General features: G+C 40.9%; 2 protein-coding genes across 4 annotated transcripts; one reads left to right on the top strand and one right to left on the bottom strand.

Annotated features, from left to right (window-relative positions):
• Positions 1-377: 377 nt before the first annotated feature.
• Positions 378-1,369, bottom strand: SMIM27 (small integral membrane protein 27). Its single transcript, XM_037998349.2, has 3 exons — positions 1,212-1,369; positions 721-891; positions 378-585 (listed from the first exon to the last, which is right to left on the bottom strand). The coding sequence occupies exons 1-2, from the start codon at positions 1,254-1,256 to the stop codon at positions 769-771; spliced, it is 168 nt and encodes a 55-aa protein (XP_037854277.1). The 5' UTR covers positions 1,257-1,369; the 3' UTR covers positions 378-585; positions 721-768.
• On the top strand, positions 890-12,540 carry TOPORS (TOP1 binding arginine/serine rich protein, E3 ubiquitin ligase). 3 transcript variants are annotated; one of them, XM_037998343.2, is made up of 4 exons: positions 890-1,257; positions 2,235-2,316; positions 2,714-2,908; positions 8,999-12,540. In XM_037998343.2, the coding sequence occupies exon 4, from the start codon at positions 9,002-9,004 to the stop codon at positions 11,930-11,932; it is 2,931 nt and encodes a 976-aa protein (XP_037854271.2). In that variant the 5' UTR covers positions 890-1,257; positions 2,235-2,316; positions 2,714-2,908; positions 8,999-9,001; the 3' UTR covers positions 11,933-12,540. The 3 variants fall into 3 exon arrangements, with proteins under 3 accessions (XP_037854271.2, XP_007967220.2, XP_072877811.1); XM_007969029.3 differs by lacking the exon at positions 2,235-2,316; XM_073021710.1 differs by lacking the exons at positions 890-1,257; positions 2,235-2,316 and adding an exon at positions 5,592-5,678 and having other exon boundaries at positions 2,813-2,908.
• Positions 12,541-25,854: the final 13,314 nt, after the last annotated feature.

Here is a 25,854-nt window from a genome sequence, read left to right as displayed (position 1 = left end):
ACCATCCTGGCGAACACAGTGAAACCCCGTCTCTACTAAAAATACAAAAAAATTAGCCGGGCATGGTGGCGGGCGCCTGTAGTCCCAGCTACTCAGGAGGCTGAGGCAGGAGAATGGTATGAACCCGGAAGGCAGAGCTTGCAGTGAGCTGAGGTAGAGCCACTGACTGCACTCCAGCCTGGGTGACACAGCAAGACACTGCCCCCCCCCCCCAAAAAAAGGAATCTCTCTGAGTCATTTTTAAATAATTTAGAAACTTGATTGAAAAGCTTATTTGCTGTTAATTTTGTCATGAGAATGTAAAATACTAAAATTTCTAAGTTAAAAATTTGCATATTAGTGCTTGTTACAAAAGATAATGCAAAAATAAACTTGGGAACTTTGCATTATGAATTTTATTTTTAAATTTACATAAGCATGAGGAAAAGAACTGTATTTTCAAAGAATTAAATCCAGAGGAGTTACAAGTTTTCATTCGTCCCAAAGATTTTGTTCTGTGTATTTCTTCCTTAGCTGTCGTCTTGCAGACACCACTGAAGCATAGATGATGCAGCCCCAGTTGATTAAAACGATGGCAAGCAGCAACTAAACCAAAAACCGCAAAAGAGGTGTGAAATGTGCCTGATATTTCTGCAAATTTGCATACTAGTGCTTGTTATAAAGGATAATGCAAAAATAAACTTGGGAACTTTGCATTATGAATTTTACTTTTAAATCTACCTAAGCATGAGGGAAAGAACTATTTTCAGAGAAGTAAATCCAGAAGAGTTACAAATTTTCATTCGTCCCAAAGATTTTGTCTGGGTATTTCTTCCTTAGCTGTCGTCTTGCAGACACCATTGAAGCATAGATGATGCAGCCCCAGGAGATTAAAACGATGACAAGCAGCAACTAAACCAAAAACCGCAAAAGAGATGTGAAATGTGCCTGGTATTTCCCCCCCGCCGTCAGGTTACCGTGTGCCATTGCTAAGGTGGGAATTAAAGTAACAAAGTCGAATAAATGGGGTTCCAGTGGCGGGTACACCCAGCTGCCCTTACGTAAGAAGCGGAAGATCGTATCCTCCAGGAAGAGGCGGAGTCGAGGTGAGGGAGTGAAATGCTTAATTCAGGAATGGATTTTGGAGTTTCTGGGTGCTGAAGAAGTAGAGCCTTTCTCCCTGCAGGCCCAGTGAGTCGACACGGTGGGGGCCCGCGAGCCCCGGGACTTACCACAGAATAAATCCAGTCCAGCGTGCGACGACTCACTGGCTTCATGGTAAGGAGGCGGCAGCGGTCCGCGGGAGCTGGCGGGAGTTGCGGGCCTTACAGTAACCTCCCAGGCGGTGGCTGCCCGGCGGCAGCAGCCATCTTTTAGCCGGGCACGAGCGGCCGCCCACTCGCTTCGTGCAGAGGTGCCGCCGGCCTCTTCCGCCCGGAGTTGGGGGAGGGGGCGGGATCACGTGATCGGGAGCCTTGCCCGCCTTTTAGAAGGGAATAAACGAGAAAATGTTAAAAATTGCCTTTTTTTTTTTTTCCTTTTTTTGCCAACTAGAGAGATAGGAGATAGGCGTACCTCCACTGGTTTTCTTTATACTTGCAATGCAGTATTAACGCAGGATAAGGTGCTGTCGTGTCCATTGAAAAGTTTATTTGAAAAACAATCCACGTTTTAAATATTACGTTGGGGTCTAAAGCTGGAGGAATTAATGCTTTCTCCCCCGGCCCCCTCACGCCTCTCCGCATCTGATACCACACAATTTAGATGAACGTTCGCCTGTTCATCTTTGACGTAAAAATACCACCCACTCTTTTGTATGTGACAGATCGTTGTGGGAACCCCTGTAAATCGAGCCGTTCTTCACAAATGTGTAGCATGATGTATATCTTTAAGAAGAAATATGTGGGACGCGTTACCCGCCATAATGTACCAGTCAAGCAACAAGTGTTTTCTGAGCGTGTCTGAGGTTCTTGAACGGCCGCGCATGAGATACTGAGCCCGGAGCACGGCAGTTTGGCTGGCAAGCGTACCAGGTTCAGCTCTAGAATGTTTGGGACGCTCACATTTGAGGCCTGAGGAGTAGAATCTGGCAACGGGCCGCTTTAGGCTCTAGACGTTCTTTATACCTCGCAGTTATCTTAAAAGAGTTTTAGTCTAGATTTCAGGGAGTGGGAAGGGGAAGAGCGGAGTAAAACGTGGTCTGTTTAGGGAAGAGTCCAGGCCCTGTTTTGTTAGGTTGTCCTGTTTCTCCCCAGCCTGGAGGGGATCCCTCTCTGAAGACTTTATAGGATACTGGTTGGACTCCCGGTGTTGCTTCCGGGAGGCGTACAACAGGAGGTGAGAGACTTCAACTCCGTGTAACAGTTCCCTTATCTAGACACTAGAGACAATTTCGTAAGTTCCCGCAGTTTGGTGAGGTTGAAACGACATCGAACTAGTTGTCGTGTTTTCCGGGTAAGTTAGGGGCGAACATTCAGTCAGTATCCCCAGCGGCTGAGTACCAGTAACAACATGGGGAGGGTCGCGCTGCCCTCATCCCGGGTCTGGCGCGGCGGGGGAGGGGCCGCGTTTCGGCAGGCGCGCTGAGCCCCGCCCTCGGGGCCGGCGCCCATCTGCTGCGCATGCGTGGCGAAGGCGGGTGTTGTGTTTTGACGCGCCCGGAGCTGGTGGGTGGGTCTCTCTCTCTCTGCCCTGCTTCCGAGCTGCCATTGGTGATGAGCGCTTTGCGTCACAGGGGTCGCAGCCGCCGCTGGGGTCTCCGCTGTCTCGCGAGGAGGGTGAAGCGCCCCCGCCTGCTCCCGCTTCGGAGGGTAGGCGGAGAAGTCGCCGGGTACGCCTTCGCGGATCCTGCCGTCACCGACCTAGCTTTCTGGGCTGCCGGGAGCTCGTGGCGAGCGCCCCAGCCAGGCCTGCGCCGGCATCTTCCGAGGTGAGTGAGATTCGGAACAATGGGACGTGGGGGTCGGAAGGGTGGGATGAGCTGGCGCTCCCGCCTGGAGCGGCGCCTCGGGACCCGAGGGCTGCGGTCTTGGCCTGCGGGGCCGTCCGGGCCTCAGCGGGCCAGGGCCAGGGTCCCCGGGCGGCTTCTGCGCGCACCTGTGGATTGGTGCGGGCGGGCGAGGGTTGCGCTTCCCACAAGCGCTCCCGAGGGGCGCGAGCCTGCCCGTGTACTGGAAAGAGCTTGGTCTCAGGGAAAAACGAAAAAGCAATGAGACTGAATCGTGGCGTCACCCTTACAGGATATGTGACCTTGCCTAGGTCCCCTAAGCCTCTCAGCCTATCTGTAAAATGGGAATAACAATATTTAAGTTCGTTGTAGTTATGTAATGCTCATGGTGCCTATCTTAGGTCTGTCTAGTGGCAGTTCTGAACCAAAGCAAACGACTATCACCGTGGCTTTTGGACTCGTCTGTGCTGTGTTAAACATTCTGAGCAGAAATTGCCCGTGACTTGTTCATGCATCCAGTTACTGCAGCTTTCCTCATGGGTTGCTGATTGTAGGCTGGAAGGGGGCAGTGCTGAGATGAGCCACATAGTGATTTAAGAGGAAAACGGAGTGGACCTTTTGATAGGTAATTTTCAAGATTATTTGAGATAAATTAAGAAACAGCTGCCCGAGATTTTAGTAGTGGTGAGAACTTTCTGGGTTTTGTCCATGAAATGCAAAGAAAGCTATACAATCAGCTAAAATCAATCATGCTTGTCTGGAATGAGTGGTTTTAGAGGGGAATGGTTCCCAACCAATTCTTATTGCAGGAATTGGAATTAAATTTGATAGGATCTGGTCAGCAGATCCCATAACTTTTGTATCTTCTTTTGGAATTGATTAAAATGCAGTTCAGAGAGGTACAGTGATTTCTTTAAGGTGGCAAGAGGTAGGAACCAGTTTATTTTTAATACTTGGGTAATCTATTTCATCTCGTGAACGCTGTTTAGTCACTTTGCCTAGAAATATTAAGTATAATAATTATATTAAGTATGATGATTGTTTTGTTGTTACAGACTATCCTCTGTCTAGGCCCTTATAATCAGTTATGGGTGATGAGCTACCAAAATTCACTTCGTGTTCACGTAACATAGAGAACAGTGTTGAGTTCTTACTGTGCACCAAGCACTGTGCTAAGGGTTTTCATAAATATGTTCCGTCACACAACCACCTTTTCAATTCCATTTTAGAACTGAGAAAACGTGAGATTTTGAGAAATAACTTCCTCCAGATCACACACCTAATAAGTGGTGGTGATTCTCAGCCTTGGCTCTGCGTCAGAATTAACATCACTCCTGCAAATGTAATCAGCAGATGATTAAATTTTATATACATTGTATGCCATAGATGACTTTTGTAATATGTCTGACTTTAATTCCACAGAGCAGTTCTACTTCGTTTATATCATTGTGCAGTTTTTCAAATATCCAGTCTCCTGAAATGTAGATTTGAGCTTCCTGATTCTTTATCTCCCCCATCCATTTTCCCTAGATGTGTGTCCGTATTAATTATCTAAAATTTCCCTGAATTGTGACATGAAGGGTTCGTATCCTTGTTAAAACCAGATTTGAGAATTTGGGAAAGGGAAGTTTTGGCTTAATCAGTTTGTACTAAAGATGGTGAACTTCATTTAGGATTTGAGAGACAGTTTAGAAAGTGCGACTGGAAGAACTGATTGTCTCCTGTGAGGAAATGAATAGTCCTAATCCCTAGAGTGCTAGGACGGAGAAACCTTTACACAGGCTTCTTACAGAACCTGAAGCACTGTGTTTTTCATCGGATCTACCTTTGCTACTTAAATTCAGAACCTCTCCTGGAAATCAACCACTCTCGTGTGTGTGAGGCAGAGTTTCGCTCTTACTGCCCAGGCTGGAGTGCAGTGGCACAATCTCGGCTCACTGCAACCTCTGCCTCTGGGTTCAAGCGATTCTCCTGCTTCAGCCTCCTGAGTAGCTGGGATTCCAGGCATGTGCCACCACGCCCAGCTAATTTTTGTATTTTTAGTAGAGACGGGGTTTCTCCATGTTGGTCAGCTGGTCTCGAACTGCCGACTTCAGGTGATCCGCTGGCCTTGGCCTCCCAAAGTGTTGAGATTACAGGCGTGAGCCACCGCGCCTGGCCAGCAAATCAACCACTCTTAATCTGTATGTAGTCATCCCAGTTTTTATGCCTTAATTTGTATTTTTAAACAGCTTTGTTAAGATTACATTTTGGGCCAGTCACGGTGGCTCACGCCTGTAATCCCAGCACTTCGGGAGGCCGAGACGGGCGGATCACGAGGTCAGGAGATCGAGACCATCTTGGCTAACACCGTGAAACCCCGTCTCTACTAAAAATACAAAAAAGTTAGCCAGGCGTGGTGGCAGGTGCCTGTAATCCAGCTACTGGGGAGGCTGAGGCAGGAGAAGGGCGTGAACCTGGGCGTCGGAGCTTGCAGTGAGCTGAGATCGCACCACTGCCCTGCAGCCTGGGTGACAGAACAAGACTCTGTCTCAAAAAAAAAAAGATTACATTCCATCCATAAAGTTCACCCGTTTAAAGTTTGTAAGTCAATTATTTTTAGTATATTTACAGAGTTGTGCAACCATTACAACAATCTAATTGTAGAACATTTTCGTCATCCCAGAAGTAAACCTCATTACTGCCCCAGCAGCAGCCACCAGCCTCATTTCATCTCTATAGATTTGCCTATTCTGGACATTTCATATAAAAGGTATCATACTATATGTGGGTTCTTGTGAATTTTTTTTCATTCATTTAGCATAATAAAAAGGTTCATCCATGTTACAACATGGTACCAGTACTTTGTTCCTTTTTATTGCCATAAAATTCCATTGTATGAATAGACCACATTTTATTAATCTGTTAATCAATTGATGGGTATTTGAGTTTCTCCTTTTGAGGTATTATGACTAAAGTTGCTGTGAATATTCATATACAGTTTTTTGTGTGGATAAGTTTTCATTTCCCTTGGGTATATCTAGGTGTGTAATTGCTGGGTCATAGTTCAACTTTATTTGCATTTTAAAAGACATTTTAATTTAGTATTTAGTGATTTTGAAGAGCTAATTACTTATTTAATGATTTACATGCATTCCAATTGTTTGATGTTTCTTTTTATTTTTTTAAAATAGAGACTGGATCTCGCTTTGTTGCCTAGGCTGTCTCAAATTCCTGGCCTCAAGCGTCTTCTGCCTTGGTTTTCCAAAGTGATAGGATTACAGGCGTGAGCTACTGTGCCCCGCCTCTTTGATGTTTCTGATGAAGACTGCTTGTTTGTTTATTTTGAAACGGGGTCTCATTCTGTCGCCTAGGCTGGAGTGCAGTGGTGCACTTGCGGCTCACTGCAGCTTGGACCTCCCAGGCTCAGTTAATCCTCCTGCCTCAGCCTCCTGAATAACTGGGACTACAGGTGTTTCCATCATGCCTGGCTAAGATTATTCTTTTCAGCTAATGATTCCTGTGTAGAAATATAAGAATGAGTTCTAATTTGTTGGTTTGTTTTTTTTTTAACCTATTGTGGAGGACATTACCAGTCATTCATTCACCTTTTACTGTCAAAGTGGTTAACAGGCTTATAAAACTAGAGAAGGGAAGGTTAAGGTTTCATTTTTTTTTTTTAATCATACTTTGTTGAGATTTTATTTTATTTGAACTTCAAGTTTACTACCTAATAATTCCCTTTAATACATTAATTTTCAGCTGTAATTTTTATGTGAAATGGAAGTGTTCAGAAAACACTAAAATTCTATTTCAAAGAACTAAGTGAAGATAACATGTATTAACTTGGAATTCACAGGTATTTTTTCCAAGTCCAGTAATCCCTTCATTATATAGAGGAGAAAACTAAAGTCTAGAGTAATGTGGTTTTCTTCACATTAACTAGAGCTCGTTCTAGGGGAAGCCTGGTCTTAATCCAGATCTTTTAATAACCTCTTCGATTCCCTCCCAACTTTTCTCTATCCCTTCCCTCCACCAGACACACAGTCTCTGAACTGAAAGGTTTTTATTTTTATGTGTGTGTTTCTTTAAATTTCCTGAGTGGGCAGATTAAAAAATGTTAAAAGTAGAGGGAAATACTGAGAAGATTGTGCAGTATTAGGGTTTTAGAGTGCTTATGAACAAAAAAGCAGTATGATGTATTTATAATTCTGCTTTTCCAGATCTTCCAGGGCAGTGATGATTTTTTGCATTTTCAGTCCAGTAAATAGAAGACTAGAAAAATACCTGAACCCCTGAAGAAAGACTTGTTTAGCATTAATTGATTCTCTATTAAGTTATGGTTCTGAGAAAGCCAAGATGCCCTAAAGTGAGCAAGTTTAATATGAAAACTATGGTGGAATACTTGTATTTCACAGTCATGAGTTTTTGTTGTGGGTTTTGTTTATTGGTTTTTCTTATAGATTGTTAAGGCCAATGAGTCTCTTTAGAAAATTACCATTCTGTTATTTGATTAACTTGACCCCAGTTGACTGGTGATGGAACTTCCTGTGATAAAGGAGGTGGAGGAAGATGAATATTAGGCCCCGGGAAACAAAGGGCCTAGTAGTTTTTTGTTGTTGTTTGTTTGTTTTGAGACGGAGTTTCACTCTTGTCACCCAGGCTAGAGCGCAATGGCGCAATCTCGGCTCACTGCAACCTCTGCCTCCTGGGTTCAAGCGATTCTTCTGTCTCAGCCTCCCAAGTAGCTGGGATTACAGGTGCCTGCCACCATGCCTGGCTAATTTTTGTATTCTTAGTAGAGACGGGGTTTCACCATGTTGGCCAGGCTGGTCTTGAACTCCTGACCTCAGGTGATCTGCTTGCCTCGGCCTTCCAAAGTTCTGGATTATAGGCATGAGCCACTGCACCCGGCCCCCCAGTAGTCAATATATTCAAAATGGTTAGTATAAAATGCAGCTTTGGGGTTTATGAGATAAAGCTAAAATGCATACTAGAGTTCAGCTCTAGCAAAGTTTGGAGCCAATGTAAACTGATAAAACAAACTCATCTTTAATATTCTAGTCATCCTTATAGGAAAGGATAATAGGGAAGGGGACCGAAAACATGATTTCAAGATATTTTGTGGCCTGACTTTTGGATTAAAGAAAAAAAGCTAAAGGAAGGCTTATTGGGAATGCTGAAAGGAATGAGAGATAAACTGAATATAATAGTGTAGTAATAACAGTAATACAGTGTAGTAATAATAACAGCTAACATTTACTCAGCACCTACTGTGAGCCAGGCACTGCCTCTTGGCTGCTTTTTCATTTATTATTTAATCTTCACTAAAAGTTTCCTGTGCTTTTTTAAAATTAGCTTTCTAAGGTTGAAAAAAGAATCTTTCACTAAAAACCATAGGATTGGTTTAAACAGGTGAACTTTCTGGTATGTAAGTTATATCTCACCGAAGTTGTTTTAGAAAAGTACATATAAAATACTATCACAGATAAATCAGTAGTCTGTATTGTTAGTGGCATATGTATATGAAAGGTATAAAGCCATACATAGAAATAACATCAACTGAGGACTGTGGTGTTTTTGTTTTTTGTTTTCTAGAGAGTGATAGGAGGGGAAGATAAGGGGCATAAGATAAGTGGTGGATACATGGGTATTTGGTACTTTTTTTTTTCTATGTCAGATATTTCTCAAATTAGTTTTAAAAAGATTAATAGAGTGTTAAATAATATTTGAGAACTTTACTATGTACCGGGTGCCTTTTCTAAGGACTTTTTACATCTTCACAAACCCTGTGAGGCAGATTCTGTTATCACTGACTTGAGGATGAAATTAAAGCACAGAGATACTAACTGGCACATAATCACGCTGGTAGTGTGGAACCAGAATTCAGTCTTAGGAAGTCTGACTTCAGAGCTTATGCTTTAAGCACTATATTACTATGCTACAGTGCCCCTTTATAATACAACAGAAGTAATGGGTCACTTAAATATTTTCACCAATATATGTTTCAAGGTCTTTATTTGCATTTTTGTTGAGACTATTTAGTCATTCGTCTGTTTTCAGGTTACTGATATATTTCTTTCCCTTTTACAGATAATGGCATCAGCTGCTAAGGAATTTAAAATGGACAACTTTTCACCTAAAGCTGGCACTAGCAAATTGCAACAGACAGTACCAGCTGATGCATCTCCTGATTCTAAGTGTCCTATATGCTTGGATAGATTTGATAATGTGTCTTACTTAGATCGCTGCTTACATAAGTTCTGTTTTCGCTGTGTACAGGAGTGGTCAAAAAACAAAGCTGAATGTCCACTATGTAAACAGCCCTTTGATTCTATTTTCCATTCTGTGAGGGCGGAAGATGACTTCAAGGAGTATGTCCTAAGGCCTTCGTATAATGGTTCTTTTGTCACCCCTGATCGACGATTTCGCTACCGTACAACTCTGACAAGGGAACGAAATGCTTCTATGTATTCACCTAGTGGTCCTGTGAACAGAAGAACAACAACTCCACCAGATAGTGGAGTACTATTTGAAGGGTTAGGCATTTCAACAAGACCTAGAGATGTTGAAATTCCTCAATTTATGAGACAAATTGCAGTAAGAAGGCCAACTACTGCAGATGAAAGATCTTTGCGGAAAATTCAAGAACAAGATATTATTAATTTTAGACGAACTCTCTATCGTGCTGGTGCTCGAGTTAGAAATATTGAAGATGGTGGCCGCTACAGGGATATTTCAGCTGAATTTTTCCGTAGAAATCCAGCTTGCCTTCACAGATTAGTCCCCTGGTTAAAACGTGAACTTACAGTTCTTTTTGGAGCTCATGGATCTTTAGTGAATATTGTCCAGCATATTATCATGAGTAATGTTACTCGCTATGACTTGGAGAGTCAGGCATTTGTGTCTGATTTAAGACCATTTTTACTTAATCGAACTGAGCATTTTATACATGAATTTATCAGTTTTGCCCGATCTCCTTTTAATATGGCAGCCTTTGACCAGCATGCCAATTATGATTGCCCTGCTCCTTCATATGAAGAAGGCAGCCATTCTGATTCTTCAGTCATAACAATATCTCCAGATGAGGCTGAGACCCAGGAGCTGGATATTAATGTAGCCACTGTTAGTCAGGCACCATGGGATGATGAAACTCCAGGACCATCTTACTCAAGCTCAGAGCAGGTACATGTTACTATGTCTTCTCTTTTAAATACTTCTGACAGTTCAGATGAAGAACTTGTCACAGGAGGAGCCACGTCTCAGATACAAGGAGTACAAACCAATGAGGACCTAAATAATGACAGCGATGATTCTTCAGATAATTGTGTCATTGTTGGGTTTGTTAAACCACTAGCTGAGAGGACCCCAGAACTTGTTGAACTGTCCTCTGATTCTGAGGACTTAGGTTCTTATGAGAAAATGGAGACAGTGAAGACACAAGAACAGGAGCAATCTTACAGTTCTGGTGATAGCGATGTTAGTAGATGCTCATCTCCACACTCTGTCCTTGGAAAGGATGAAGAAATAAATAAAGGTCATTGTGATTCTAGTACAAGAATCAAATCAAAGAAGGAAGAGAAACGATCTACATCATTGTCATCTCCCAGAAACCTGAGCTCATCTGTAAGAGGAGACAGAGTATATTCTCCATATAATCATAGACACAGAAAGAGGGGAAGATCAAGAAGTTCAGATTCACGTTCTCAGAGTAGAAGTGGGCATGATCAGAAGAATCATAGAAAGCATCATGGGAAGAAAAGGATGAAAAGTAAACGATCCAGAAGCAGGGAAAGCAGACCTAGAGGGAGAAGAGACAAAAAGAGATCAAGAACTAGAGATAGCAGTTGGTCCAGAAGAAGCCAAACTCTGTCTCTAAGTAGTGAAAGCACAAGCAGATCAAGGTCTCGTAGCAGTGATCATGGTAAAAGATCACGCAGCAGAAATAGAGATCGTTATTATTTAAGAAATAATTATGGAAGCAGATACAAATGGGAGTATACTTATTACAGTAGAAACAAGGACAGGGATGGGTATGAATCATCTTACAGGAGGAGGACTCTGTCCAGAGCTCATTATTCTAGACAGTCTTCAAGTCCAGAATTTAGAGTTCAGTCCTTTTCTGAAAGAACAAATGCTAGGAAAAAAAATAATCACAGTGAGAGGAAATATTACTACTATGAAAGGCACAGATCAAGGAGCCTGTCTAGTAACAGATCAAGGACTGCATCTACCGGGACTGACCGGGTGAGAAATGAAAAGCCTGGAGGGAAACGAAAATACAAAACACGGCATTTGGAGGGTACTAACGAAGTGGCTCAGCCATCTCGTGAATTTGCTTCTAAAGCAAAGGACAGTCATTACCAAAAATCTTCCTCAAAATTGGATGGAAACTACAAAAATGAGAGTGATACCTTTTCAGACAGCCGATCATCAGACAGAGAGACAAAACACAAAAGGAGAAAAAGGAAGACCCGGAGCCTAAGTGTAGAGATAGTCTATGAAGGAAAAGCTACTGATACAACTAAACACCATAAAAAGAAAAAGAAGAAACATAAGAAGAAGCATAAGAAACACCATGGAGATAATGCTTCACGTTCCCCAGTTGTAATTACCATCGACAGTGACAGTGATAAGGATTCTGAAATAAAGGAGGATACAGAATGTGACAATAGTGGTCCTCAAGACCCTCTACAAAATGAGTTTTTGGCTCCTTCCTTGGAACCATTTGAAACTAAAGATGTAGTTACAATAGAAGATGAATTTGGTGTGCTGGACAAGGAGTGTGATATTGCTACACTTAGTAACAACTTGAATAATGCCAACAAAACTGTAGATAATATTCTATCTCCAGCAGCTTCAGTTGAACAAACTCTCGATGTAAGAGAAGAGATCACCTTTGTTTCTGATTTGGAGAACCAGCCCAGTAACATTGTGTCTATTCAAACTGAGCCATCAAGGCAGTTGCCGTCTCCACGGACATCATTAATGTCAGTATGTCTTGGTAGAGACTGTGATATGTCTTAAAACTGGCCAAAGCATTTCATTGAGAATTCTGATGATATAAAAAGAAAAAAGGAAGAATGTCATCTACTGCAGTCTATTTAAAGATGACTTTGGTGAAAACTCTCTTCCTCACAATATTTTAAGTGATTTTTTTTTTTTTTTTGGTGTTAATTTGTAAAAATCATTATTTGTTCAAAATGTATGTCCCACCCTCAAAGATATGCACTTTTAAGTGAAGAAAATGATACTGCTAGCAGTTTATTTAAAACTTGGGGTCCTTTTTAAATAAGAAAAATTATATAAATTTTAGAAGTTATTTCATAAAGCCATACGGTATTGACATATTTTTAAGGTAGTCAATGAGTATTTTTGAATTTTTTTTTTTTGAGAGTTATTCTGGAAATGTGTTATAAGCTAGGAGAATCCTTTGGACAGTCTTTATTTTTCTTAAAAATTTATATGATTCAAAACCATTTCTTCAGGTTAAATTGAGGCATTTTAATCTGCACAATTTATCTTCTGCCAAAATAAAAATTTACTATTTCCTTTATATACTTGTTTATCTGGACTGCTAGTAAAACAAATGTGTATTCAACAAAAGAAAAATAAAACACACTTTCAAACAAGAATCAGACATTTTCCTATGCAGTATTTTTTTTTTTTTAAGTTTATTTTAGTAAAGCTAAAATCTTGAAAGTAGCTAAGGGCTTAATTATCTCATAAATACTGAACTTCAGGTGAACAAATACTTTATAGTTTTAATTATTTTAGTTCTTTGAGGAGTATCTCATTTGCTTTTTATCATCAGTAAAAACAGCATTTAACTTGCTAAATATGAAAAATCCTTGTCATACTTATTTTACATTGGTAGTTCTTTTATATAAAGTGGTTATGTTTTCTCTTGTTTTAGGGATGATAAAATTACATCTATGCTGATGTAGGATTGCCACGGAACAGTGGAGCTTGAGTTGAATCTTAATTCAGCCTTCAGTTTGCCTCTGCCTTGTTCCCATATTCATTCTTTATTCAGTAGAAATTGCAATGCCTACTATGTGGCAGGTTCTGCACTAAGTTTTGCTTTTTGTTTTTTTTGAGTTGGAGTCTGGCTCTGTTGCCCAGGCTGGAGTTCAGTGGTGCAATCTCACTTCACCACAACCTCTGCCTCCCGGGTTCAAGGGATTCTCCTGCCTCAGCCTCTGGAGTAGCTGGGGCTACAGACACGGGCCACCATGCCCAGCTAATTTGTGTGTTTTTAGTAGAGGCAGGGTTTCACTATGTTGGCCAGACTGGTCTCGAACTCCTGACCGTGATCCACCCGTCTCAGCCTCCCAAAGTGCTGGGATTACAGGCATGAGCCACCGCACCTGGCGGTTCTGCACTAAGTTTTATCAAGAGAGCAAAGCAGATATGCTCCTTGCCTTCATGGTGCTTATGGACTGTTAAGACAAATATTTATGTAAGTATAACATTATCATATGTTCTCTGAGGGAAAAAGTATAATTCCCTTAGAAGTGAATGGGGACCTAATCATGATTGGAAGTAATAGTTGAATCTAGAAAACAAGCCAGCATTAACTGGGGGGAGGAATTGCTGTTGGCAAAGGATTCAAAGGCTGATGAAGAGCCTAGTATATTCCAAGAACTAACAGCAGGATTAGACAAAGGACAGAGGGTGGGAACAGTCTTGGTAGGCCATGTTTAGAATCTGTTTATCCTAAGGACAGTAGAAAATTGTTTAAGGAGAATCTAAAATTGATGTTGGCAATTTTTCAGTAAGCTCAGACATTGAGAAATTGTGGGAAGACTATAGTTGATCAAGAAATACACATTTGAAATTTGTAGTTACAGTGTAATATTTCTTAAGTATTAAAAAAATTATTCCACATGGTAATTTCACATCATGTTTTCCGTTAAATATTTAATGAAAACAATACATGGCACCATCATCCTTTTGGGTGTTGAAGCCAAAAATTGCCAAGTCTTGATTCATCCCTGCCCTTTAGCCCACCTCATTCAGCTTTCGAATCCTTGGCACTAATGATTTTTATGATATTTGTATTGTGTCTATACCATCCACATCCAATCTGGGTAGCCAAGATCTCTCATCTGTGCTACCATAATGGGTCAGCCTGCATTCATTGTTGGTCTACACCCACTCCTTCCCCCATCCATTTTTGATGCAGCACTGAAAAGATTTTTTTTTCTCTTGAGACAGTCTTGCTCTGTCACCCAGGCTGGAGTACAGTGGCATGATCTCGGCTCACTGCAATGCAACCTCCACCTCCTGGGTTCAAGTGGTTCTCCTATCTCAGCTTCCTGAGTAGCTGGTATTACAGATGCCCGTCACCATGCCCGGCTAGTTTTTGTATTTCTAGTAGAGATGGGGTTTCACTATGTTGGCCAGGCTGGTCTCGAACTCCTGACCTCAAGTGATCTGCCCGCTTTTGCCTCCCAAAGTGCTGGGATTACAGGCATGAGCCACCGTGCCCTGCTGATCTGTGCCCTGATGATGAAATTTTCATCCGCTTCTTAAAATCCTTCAGTAGCTTCCTATTTTCTTAGGATATTAAAAGCAGACAAAAAATCCAACAGCGTGATATGGTTTATAGATATCTGCCTAATTAGGCTCTGGCCCATCTTCAGCATTTCTGTCACTTCATTTGGGCTCATGCCACGCTAGGCTGCTCCAGGGCTATGGCGGTGCTGCTCTGTACTACATGAGAGCTTTCATTCGTGGCAGTTTTCTTCTGCTGGAAACTGAACTAAACTCACCCTGGCTAAACTAGATTTGTTAAAAGTGTGCCCTCTTCCCACCTCCCCAAAACTGCTTCAGACAACTCCAGGCTCCTTCAGACCACTCATCACAATTAGCAGTTGATTACTAAATGTCTTATCTCCCACCAGTCGGAAAGTTCTGTGAAACTGTATCAGTGTACTGCTGGATTCTTTCACTGCTTGACAACCGACATGCTTAAAACACTGAATGAATGGGACCTGGAAAATTTGAAAATGGGCTCAGGCCTGCTTTCAAGAAGCTCCACTATCTATAAACTTTTAGAATAATAGTATATTCTTTTAATATGTTCATCTGAATTCAGTGTCCATGTCATTTTATTTTACCTTGGGTTCTCAGTGTAGTGACTTTGTCATTTAATCTGTGTAAGGAAGTATAACTAAACCATTCATGCTTGCTTACTCATGATCATGATCCTGAGGTTCACAACACGAAAATTTGTTACTACTTTTTACCTCCTAGTCCAAGTAATGAAGTTCAATAGTCCCAAATTTCTAGGCTAGCCAATCTAAAGGGCCTCCGTAACTCATCCAGTCTGTAGTAAAGATGTGCAGTGTGCACAAAGGGGCTTACAGGAGGCAAGCTGACAACCCACACTTGCTGGGAATTCTTCCCTTGTGAAGAATAATTGCAGTCCCCTGCCAGTGTAGGTTGTAGACACGCTGAGCAAGCCAGTAGCACATTTCTGGATGCAGAAAAATTTTTGGAAGGCACTTGGGGGTGCTGGAACCCAAGTGTGATCTGGTTTAGGCTGTTGCCACTCCCAGTATTCCCACCAACAGGGGCAAGGAATGGGAAGTGGAGAGGGAGAGGTTTCCCTTTATCAAAACTCTTGATTTCCCCAGCATTCAGTGTGGATGCACCATTTAGAAGAGTATATAGAGTTTAGAGGGGTATAAAATCAAAAGAGTTTGCTTTGTGTTTGTTTTGAAACTTAATGGGAGGGAGAGAGGAGCCTTTTTTTGGGAGAGAGCCCCTTGAGAAGGAAAGGTTGACTAATGAAACAGTTCCTGAATGGGAAAGATGGTCCAGAGCACAGAGAAATAAAATTAGCAATGGACAAGCAAAGGCAAGTCTTACTATAAAACGGCAGGAGGTAAAAACAGAAAAAAAAGTGTTTGTGGGTAGATGCATTAAGATGAGGTAATACATGCCCTAAAGCCTCTCCTTTGTCTATTAAATAGAATGCCATCTTCTGAGAAGGTTGGATCATGAGTAGGATTGAGTTTGAGAGGAGTGGAAAAAACGCCCCTTGAAAGGCACAAAGAGAAGGTTAAGAATCGCTGATTAGTGTTGAGGCCTCACCTGAGATGGGATATTTAAATTTGTGGGACACTATGATTTGTGACTTCTTTTTGTCGCACCAGCATTCAACATTGGAAGAAGCAGAAACTAATGTTGGACCTATAGTATTCATTTAGTATTTGTACTGAGCAAATGAATAAATGGATGGATTTATTAGATGTTCTGGATGTCAGCAGTAAAAGGACGGGCAAAGGAGTTGAGGGATAGAGTGGTGAGAGTAGCAGAATTGATGCATTTTATTATCTGGGCTGAGTAGGGAGGGAAGTGAAGCTATGAGATGGCCAATATACTTGGAGAACAGAGAGATTATCAGGGGATTCATTTTCCAATGGGGTTCCAGTAGGTACAAGGGCAGGAGTAAGAAGACAAAAATATATATATATTTTTTAGAGAGTGCCTAATTGTAGGTATTGTTGGAAGTAGGTGACTAAAATTGAAGCAGGTGGAGCTGAAGGTAACTGGAATTGAGAATAATGATCTGTGAGGCTGTAGGTATATCCTCAACAAGAAAAACATTCTGTGATGGCAGGAGATACAGGGTGGAGAAGAAAATAGTTGTGATTATATCTTCCTTTAACTATATTTGTGTTCCTCCACAGCAGCTGGCATGCAGAGAAGGTTTAAAATGTGTTGAATAAACGATTATTTCCTCATTCTTGGTTTTTAGTCAAAACCTAAATCACTTAGTTATTAGAAAACTGTGGGATATGGCCATTTTAAAAAATACAGTAGGATTAGTTGTTACAATGTCACGAAAATTGGTAAGTTCTTTCCTGTTTTACCTACAAAGATATTGGGTGATCGTAAATACCATTGGATCTGTCCTTGAAGAAGGCAAGAGGCAAGGAAATGGAGTTCAAATTAGGCTAAGCTCTGAAGCCAAATTCCTACCTGTAGAATCCGTAACTGTGGTTGCTCCAGAACATTGGGTAATATAATTTATATAGACACAAGGGGGCAAAGTTAGGCATCTTGTACAATTTGCTTGGAGTAGGCTGGTTCCAGCTTATCTGCATGACTATTTGCACTGTAAATAGGTAAATAGTTCTCTCCTGGACAAGGGGATATCCCTTTGCTTTTCTATCTGTAAAACTCATTTTTTTTTTTTTTTTTGAGATGGAGTCTTGTCTGTCGCCCAGGCTGGAGTGCCGTGGAAAACTCATTTATTCATCAGGCATTGAGTACATAGAGTCCAAGAGTATTCTAAATGCTAGGGATGTAAGGATGAATAGGATGGAACCAACAGGAATCTTAAAGAAGGTAGGAATGGAACAATCAGATTTGTTCTTAAGAAACAACTAGTAGTAATGTAGCATAAGGTTTGGAGTAGGGAAAGCCTCAGAAAAAGACTTTAAGAAGCTCTTGTCTTGATGCAGTGGTTCATGCCTGCAGTCCCAGCACTTTGGGAGGCTGAGGCAGGAGGATCGCTTGAACCCAGGAGTTTGAAGCTGTAGTAGCTTCAAGTAGTAGAGATATATTTCCTATCTCTAAAATATATCTCAATTAACTTCTTACACTCTCTGCCACAATGTCCTTATCTATGCCTCTCATCATCTTACTTGAGGGCCACTGCACTCCAGACAGGGTCTCATACACAAAAAAAGGGGAAAAAAAAAAAGCTCTGAAAAGTAGCTCAAACCAGATATCAGAAGGGCCTGTACAAGAACAGGGATAATAAGGATCCAGAGAAGGGGCTAGATTGGAGATTTCTGAGGTACACGAGACAATATTTAGGTACAATTTAGATGGAGATGGGCTGTGAAGGAGAGGGAAAAGTCTAAGATGACCAGACCTTTTTTTTTTTTTTTCCCCCAAATGAGAGATGCATGGTGTTACCAGTATCTATGGTGAGAAATACAGGAATAGGAATAGTCTGGGGAGGAAAATGAGTTCAGTTTGAAACTAAGCAGCCTAGAGTTGTGCTATAGTAGCTGCTAGCCCCATGTTGATATCGAGTACTTAAAATGTGGCTGGTAAAACCTAGGAGTTGAACTTTAAATTTTATTTAGTTTTAAGTAATTTAAATAGCCACTTGAGGCTAGTGGCTACCGCATTGGTCAGTAGAGGTATACAACATTCCCACCATCACAGATGAAATAGAAGATACTCATCAGGAGGAAAATTTCCAGTGGGAATCTGAAAATTGGAGTGTGAATCTTGGAGGCAAGATTGGGGCTAGAGAAATGATTTAGGAGTTGCTGTGAAACAGAGTAGTACTGAGGCTGTGGGAGCATGAGATACTCCAGAGAGAGGAGGTAGAGCAAGAGAAGCAGACATAAGTGAGAATACTAGGGAACATAACATGAAGAGTTGGCTGGCAACAGAAAAGAAGCTTTCAAAAGAGGCCAATAAGCGTTTCCCATATATTTTATTTGCCTCTTCAATTTTATGCTGTGTCTCTTGTATCTAAAACAGTGCCCTTGTCACTATGGAACGTAAACAGATTTTTTGAGAGGTTAATCTTATTTTTAGGTTCTTGGGGGCACCTCACTCTTACCCTCATGTGATCATTATATTAGAAACCGCTGCTTTGGTGGAGCAGGTTAGGCTGCCTCCAAGGAAATCTAATAGGATTTTTAGACAGAATATATGACCGGGAAGTACCATCTTTAGATTCTACTCTATCAGTCACTCTCCTTTGCTTTCCTTCATGTCCAGTTATGATTTTCCAGATAATGTTTTAATCACTCTCCTTGCAGTACCCTCCAATTCGCTTGCCCTTCTTTCGTTCATCGTTTACCTACTTTAGGAGTTGGGAAACGTTTCCTCTAGGGCCATGCACAGGCTGTGTCACATAATCTTTGTTTTTTCCTACACTTTTTTTCAAATTGAGGTGGAGCTTTGCTTTGTTGCCCAGCATGGTCTCAAACTCCTGGGTTCAAGCAGTCCTCCCACCTTGGCCTCCCAAAGTGCTGGGTTTACAGGTGTGAGCCACCATACCTGGCCTACAACACTTTTTAAATGTTAAAACAATTTTTAGCTTTTGATCTGTACAAAAACAAGCCATGTGCCAGATTTGGCATACAAGCTGTAGTTGGCTAACACTTTACCTGGCAAGATCTCAGTCTGGATGAACCCATTTCTTCAGTTGTGCCTACACGCATGCTGCTAAGTATCGTGAAGGAAATCAGTAACTGGTAACTGTGCAGATTGGTGTATATCAGCTTCCTATGCTGTACAACATTAGAGGGCAAGTTTTTGTAGTATTCTTGCTCATTGTATTTCACATAATGGCTGTTTTACACCTTTTTCTCCTCAAGCCTCCTATTTCTCTCTACCACCCATATATTTTAGAGATAGGAGTGAGTGACTGGCTGGGCAGTTATGATCAGCACAGGCTCAAACACAAACCCTGCCTGTTTACCAAAACCAGTATCTGCATCATAGTAGTTCTTAGAGATACTGCCTGCCAAGATTGTGTTGACTGGCATTCTTGTGTGTCTTCAGTCAACTTGTGGGTCGGCTGATCTAAGGCTTCAGCTGGGATTACTGGGCTCTATGTGTTTTCTCATCCTCCAGCACATTGGCCTGAGCTTGTTTACATGGTGATCTGACCAACTCATCTAATATAAGCAGCCCCATTACTCATTATTCCTTTATTCTACTTTATTTCTCCTCACTGCACTTATTACTGTGTAACATCTACTTTTCTGTCTGTCTCCCGCACTAGAATGTGGTAAGCTCTAAAGCCATATTCTCCACTTTAGTCATGGTACTACCATTCTCCTAGTTGCTCAAACCAGATACCTGGAATGTATCAATTTTTTCTTATTCCTTTCATCTGCCAGCCACTCAATCCTATCTCTAAAATATATCTCAATTAACTTCTTACACTCTCTGCCACAATGTCCTTATCTATGCCTCTCATCATCTTACTTGAGTCACCTCCCAACTGATCTCATTCTGGATAGGAGCCAGAGAAGTTTTTAAAAAATGTAATCAGATTATGTTATTTCTTGCTTGAAACCCTGCAGTATGGCCGGGCGCGGTGGCTAACGCCTATAATCCCAGCACTTTGAGAGGCCGAGATGGGCGGATCACGAGATCAGAAGATCAAGACCATCCTGGCTAACACGGTGAAACCCCATCTCTACTAAAAATACAGAAACAAAATTAGCTGGGCGTGGTGGTGGGTGCCTGTAGTCCCAGCTACTCGGGAGGCTGAGGTGGGAGAATGGTGTGAACCTAGGAGGCGGAGCGTGTAGTGAGCCTAGATCCCACCACTGCACTCCAGCCTGGGCGAAAGAGCGAGACTCCATCTCAAAAAAAAAAAAAAAAAAAAAAAAAAAAAAAAAAAAATCGAAAAACAAAAACAACAAAAACCCCGCAGTATGTTCTCATTGCACTTCATTCCTTGCATTAAAGATGCTGCTTACTGGTTCAGCTCCACTGCAATACCATTTACCTCTTGCTCACAGAGTTCCAGCTACAAGCATCTTGCATTTTTCACTTTTTTTTTTTTTTAAACTCTTTTGTGCATTCTGTCTCCCTGTATGGAATACCCCTTTATCTGCCTTACCTGCCTTTTTTTTTTTTGAGACTGAGTCTGGCTCTATTGCCCAGACTGGAGGGCAGTGGCATGATCTCGGTTCACTGCAACCCCTGCCTCCCAGGTTCAAGCGATTATCCTGTCTCAGACTCCCGAGTAGCTGGGACTACAAGTGCGTGCCACGACACCCAATTTTTTGTATTTTTAGTAGAGATGGGGTTTCACCATGTTGGCTAGGCTGGTCTCGAACTCCTGACTACAAATGATCCACCCACCTTGGCCTCCCAAAGTGCTGGGATTACAGGTGTGAGCCTCCGTGCCCAGCCTACCTGCTTTTTTTGAATAGCTAATTCCTTCTCAATCTTCAGGATTCAGCTGAAATGTGACCTCCTCAGAAAGGTATTCCCTTACCACTGTATTGAAATAGTTTCCTCCATGTCACTTCACATTTGGCAGTTACTGTTTGTGTTTTTACGTCTTTATTGTGTCTTCTTTCTTCTTCAATCAGACTCTAAGCTCTTGACAGAGATTTTTTCCACTTATCTCCATATATCTAGTGTTTTTCACACTACCTGACATACAGTAGATACTCTGTAAATGTGCTGAGTAAATTAATGCCCAGGTGAGGAGATGGTCCAAGACTGAGATTTTTTTTAATTTTTAATTTTTAAGTTCTGGGGTACATGTTGCAGGATGTGCAGGTTTGGTACATAGGTAAATGTGTGCCATGGTGGTTTGCTGCACCTAGCCAATGAATCATCTAGGTATTAAGCCCAGGACTGAGATCTTACCATTCTGTGACACTCCCCTTCTTTCCTGGCCTTGGTCAAATTTTACCTATGAATCTGTCAAATGATTCCATTTCTGGAACTTCAGTTCTTTCAGATATAATCTATATTATAATTGTTGATGTTTTCTAAATCCGTTGCTATTCAGGTATACATTATTTCCCACTAGTAGCATAGGAGGCATGTCTTTACCTTTTTAAAGGAATTTTGGATCTGATTTCTTTTTCTCAGCTAAAACCCAAATCCAGGTATTGGCAGAGTAGCTTGCATGAGATAATAATTATAAACACAGATAAAACATAAGGGTATAAAGAACTTGAAGGTACTGGAGGGCAGTCAAAAAGCAGAAACTGGAGGGAATTAGACCCTTGAAAGATGAAGATAACACTGTATGAGAACAGTTTCTTTGGCATTTCATCTGAGGGTCATCCCCAGTACATAGGGAGAATAGAATGCAAGCAGAGAGCCACAGTCATTGTTTCAGAAGATGGACCCTGGGGCTGCTGAGTGACTGCATTTTGAGGGAGATATTTCAGAAAGTAGACACAGAAAACAAGTCCTAAAGTTTTTATATAACTTTTACTCAAATCTTTACCTGACCCTGAAATGTACATGTGCAGGAAAGATCCCAAAGAGCCCATGTAAGCAATAGCTGGAAAGCTCAAAGGGCTCAACAGATACATTTCAGCTGCCACCACCACAGGGAATATAGAACTTGGAGGTTGAATCCCACCAACTTAGGTGGGCTGAGAAACATGTAGGACTTTTCACTGGAACCCATGCAGGGCCACAGCTTACTGTGGAAGACTATGACTTAGGACTAAGTACTTACCTTGCAATAAGGGCAAAACTTGAAACAGACCTACCACAGTGTGTAAATAATGCCTTTGTAAGTTTAAAGTGATTCACTGGTAATTCAGTGGAATGCTAGAACAAAAAGTAATACTCTTGAGAGTAAAATAATAGAATCTAGAGATTCTATAATACATCTATAGCATCTAGTGTAAAAAAAAAATTCTAGACATGTGAATGAACCCATAGTCAAGAGAAAAAGCAGTCACCAAAACAGGTTCTGAATGGAATTAGCACACAAGGACTTTAAAGACACTATTAGAAATACGTATATGAACTTAAAGGAAAACATGGTTATAATGAATGAACAGATAGTGGTTCTCAGCTGAGACATGAGAAGTAGAAAAAAGAAACAATGGAAATCCTAGAACTGCAAAAAACAAACAAACAAACAAACAAAAACCTGGAATGAAAAAGTTACCGGAAGCCTTAACAGATTGGAGAAGATAGAAGTGAAATGACATTAGATGGAAATGAGTGTTTACCAGAGGTAATGAATAGCACTAGAAATAGCAAACAGCATGGAAAAACAAAAACTATTTTTTTCTTATTTTACTTAAAAGACAACAAGCTATAACAAGGTTTATAACATTGTATTATTGTAGTATGTATTTTATAACATATATAAAAGTACAGTTTCAGACAATGATAGCAAAAAGGATGGGGTGGAATTATATGGTTGTGATGGTCTTATATTTTACCTAATGTGGTACAATATTAGTTCTAAATAGATTGAGATAAGTTGAGGATACACATTGTAATCCCTAGTACAACCACTAAATACACACACACACGAATAAAATAATATATAGAGTGTATACAAATATATATGTATATGTGTGTATGGAGAGAGACCTATAGCTAAAAGAATACAAAGAGTTATAGCTAAAAGAAGTTAAAGTTATATTTGATTAATGTACATCAAAGGAGTCCATTTTACTGGATGACACAGCAAAACCCTATCTCTTAAAAAAAAATTATTGAATTAAAAGTTTGTTCTTTGAAAAGATGCAATTGGTAAATCCCTGGCAAGACTGAATTTCTTTTTTTTTTTCTTTTTTTTTTCTTTTTTTTTTTCTTTTTGAGATGGAGTCTCACTCTGTCGCCATGCTGGAGTGCAGTGGCACGATCTTGGCTCACTGCAACCTCCACCTCCCAGGTTCAAATGATTCTCCTGCCTCGGACTTCTGAGGAGCTGGGACTATAGGCACACACCATGACACCCAGTTAATTTTTGTATTTTTAGTAGAGATGGGGTTTCACCATGTTGGTCAGGATGGTTTCGATCTCTTGACTTCATGATCTGCCTGCCTTGGCCTCCCAAAGTGCTGGGATTACAGGTGTGAGCCACCACGCCTGGCCAAGACTGATTTTTTAAAAAGGCAAAAAGATAATAAGGTCTATCATGAACACCATATGCCAATATATTTAACAATTTAGAGGAAATGATCAAATTCTTTGTGTTATAATATAAACTTTTCCACATTAAAATTTCAAGCTGGTCAGGCGTGGTGGCTCACACCTGTAATCCCATCACTTTGGGAGGCCAAGGGAGTAGGATCGCCTGAGCTTAGGAGTTCGAGACCACCCTGGTAACATGGTGAAACTCCGTCTCTACTAAAAATACAAAAAAATTAACTGGGTATGGTGGCACATGGCTCTAGTCCCAGCTACTTGGGGGCTGGGGCAGGAGAATCACTTGAGCCCTACAGGTGAAGTCTGCAGTGAGCCGAGATAGTGCCACTACACTCCAGCTTGGGCTACAGAGTGAGACTCTGTCTCAAACAAACAAACAAAAAAATTTAAGGTATTCCAGCAGTGCTTCATAAATTGAGCAGTTACAAACCAGAAGTGGTTTGGGGCTCTGTTAGAAGGGGTTGCAGAGCAAAGAAATTGTTTCATTGGTTAAAGTTTGAGTGTTTGCCTTATTTGGACTATCCAAATGAGAAATTTATGACAATACAACCAATATCCCAGTTAGCCAACTGGGATTGGCTAAACTTAAGTTTCATTTTCCTCATGAGGGTATTAGAGCTACATAAGTCTAATGGCCTACCAATTATTTTAACACTTGAGAAGCACAATTTATCAAAACTGATTAAAGATTAAAAGTCAGAATAGCTTTGTATCTAATTGAGAAATTGAATTCATTATAAAGAATCTTCAAACAAGGAAAATGTCAAGCCCAAATGGTTCTGTTAAACATTTAAGGGAAAAATGATACCAATCTGAAACAAACTCTTGTTTTATGAGACTGGCATAACTCTGATATCAAAACCTGATAAAGGCATTACAAGAAAATAAAATTATTGACTAATATTCCTCATGAACACAGACACAAAAATATTTATGAAAATACTCACTTGGTCATGATATAGCATCCTTTGTATCTACAACCAAATGAGATTTATCCCAGGAATGGTAGGTTGGGTTAACATTCAAAAATTGATCAATGAAATTTGGTATGTTAACAGAATATATGATCACCTCAATAAATGCAGGAAAAAACATTTGAGAAATTCAACACCCATGCATTATAAAAACTCAGCAAACCAGGAATAAAAGAGAACTTCATCAATCTGATAAAAGGTATCTGAGAAAAATTTACAGCTACCATATTAGTTAAAGTTATTATTACTACATTGATTATTTCCCCACTGAAATTAGCAATAAAGTAATGGTGTCAACAGTCACCACTTTTATTTTACTTTCTATAGGAGACTCTAGAAGGTACCATAATAAAGAAAGGAAGCAAAAAGCATGAAGACTGGAAAGAAAGAAGTAAAACTGGCTAGGTGTGGTGGCTCATGTCTGTAATCCCAGCACTTTGAGAGGCTGAGATGGACGGATCGCTTGAGTTCAGGAGGTTGAGACCAGCCTGGGCATCAGGGCAAAACTCCATCTCTACAAAAAAACACAAAAATTAGCTGGGTGTAGTGGTGTGCACCTGTGGTCCTAGCTACTCAGGAGGCTGCGGTGGGAGGATCCTTGAGCCTGGGAGGTGGAGGCTACAGCAACCTGTTTGACAAAGTGAGACCCTGTCTCAAAAAGAAAAAGTAAAACTGTAATGAAAGGAAATAAAAGGCATAAAGATTGGAAAGGAAGAAGTTAAATTATGTATTCACAAATGACATCATTATTTATCTAGAAAATTTAAAGGAATTTACAGAACAATTACTAGAACAAATAAGTGAAGTTAGCTTTGTTGCCTGTTTTAAGGTCAAAAAACAAAAATCACTTGTATTTCTTTTTTTTTTTTTTTCGTGAAATGGAGTCTTACTCTCTCGCCCAGGCTAGAGTGCAGTGGTATGATCTCGGCTCACCGCACCCTCCAATTCCTGGGTTCAAGCGATTCTCCTGCCTCAGCCTCCCAAGTAGCTGGGATTACAGGCGCCTGCCACCATGCCCGGCTAATTTTTGTACTTTTAGTAGAGACAAGGTTTCACCATGTTGGCCAGGCTGGTCTTGAACGCCTGACCTCAGGTGATCCACCCGCCTCAGCCTCCCAAATTGCTGGGATTACAGGCGTGAGCCAACGCGCCTGGTCAATCATTTGTATTTCTATACAGCAGCAACAGACAATTTGAAAATGAAATCTTAAAAACAATTCCATTGACAGTATCATCAGATAACATAAAATAGTTCAGAATAGCCAGGTGTGATAGTCCATGCCTGTAGTCCCAGCTACTCTGGATGGCTGAGGTAGGAGGATTGCT

Source organism: Chlorocebus sabaeus, chromosome 12 (genome assembly GCF_047675955.1).
Source record: "Chlorocebus sabaeus isolate Y175 chromosome 12, mChlSab1.0.hap1, whole genome shotgun sequence".
Lineage (NCBI taxonomy): Eukaryota > Metazoa > Chordata > Mammalia > Primates > Cercopithecidae > Chlorocebus > Chlorocebus sabaeus.
The sequence above is the reverse complement of the archived record's forward strand: the minus strand, read 5'-3'. Positions and strand labels throughout refer to the sequence as shown.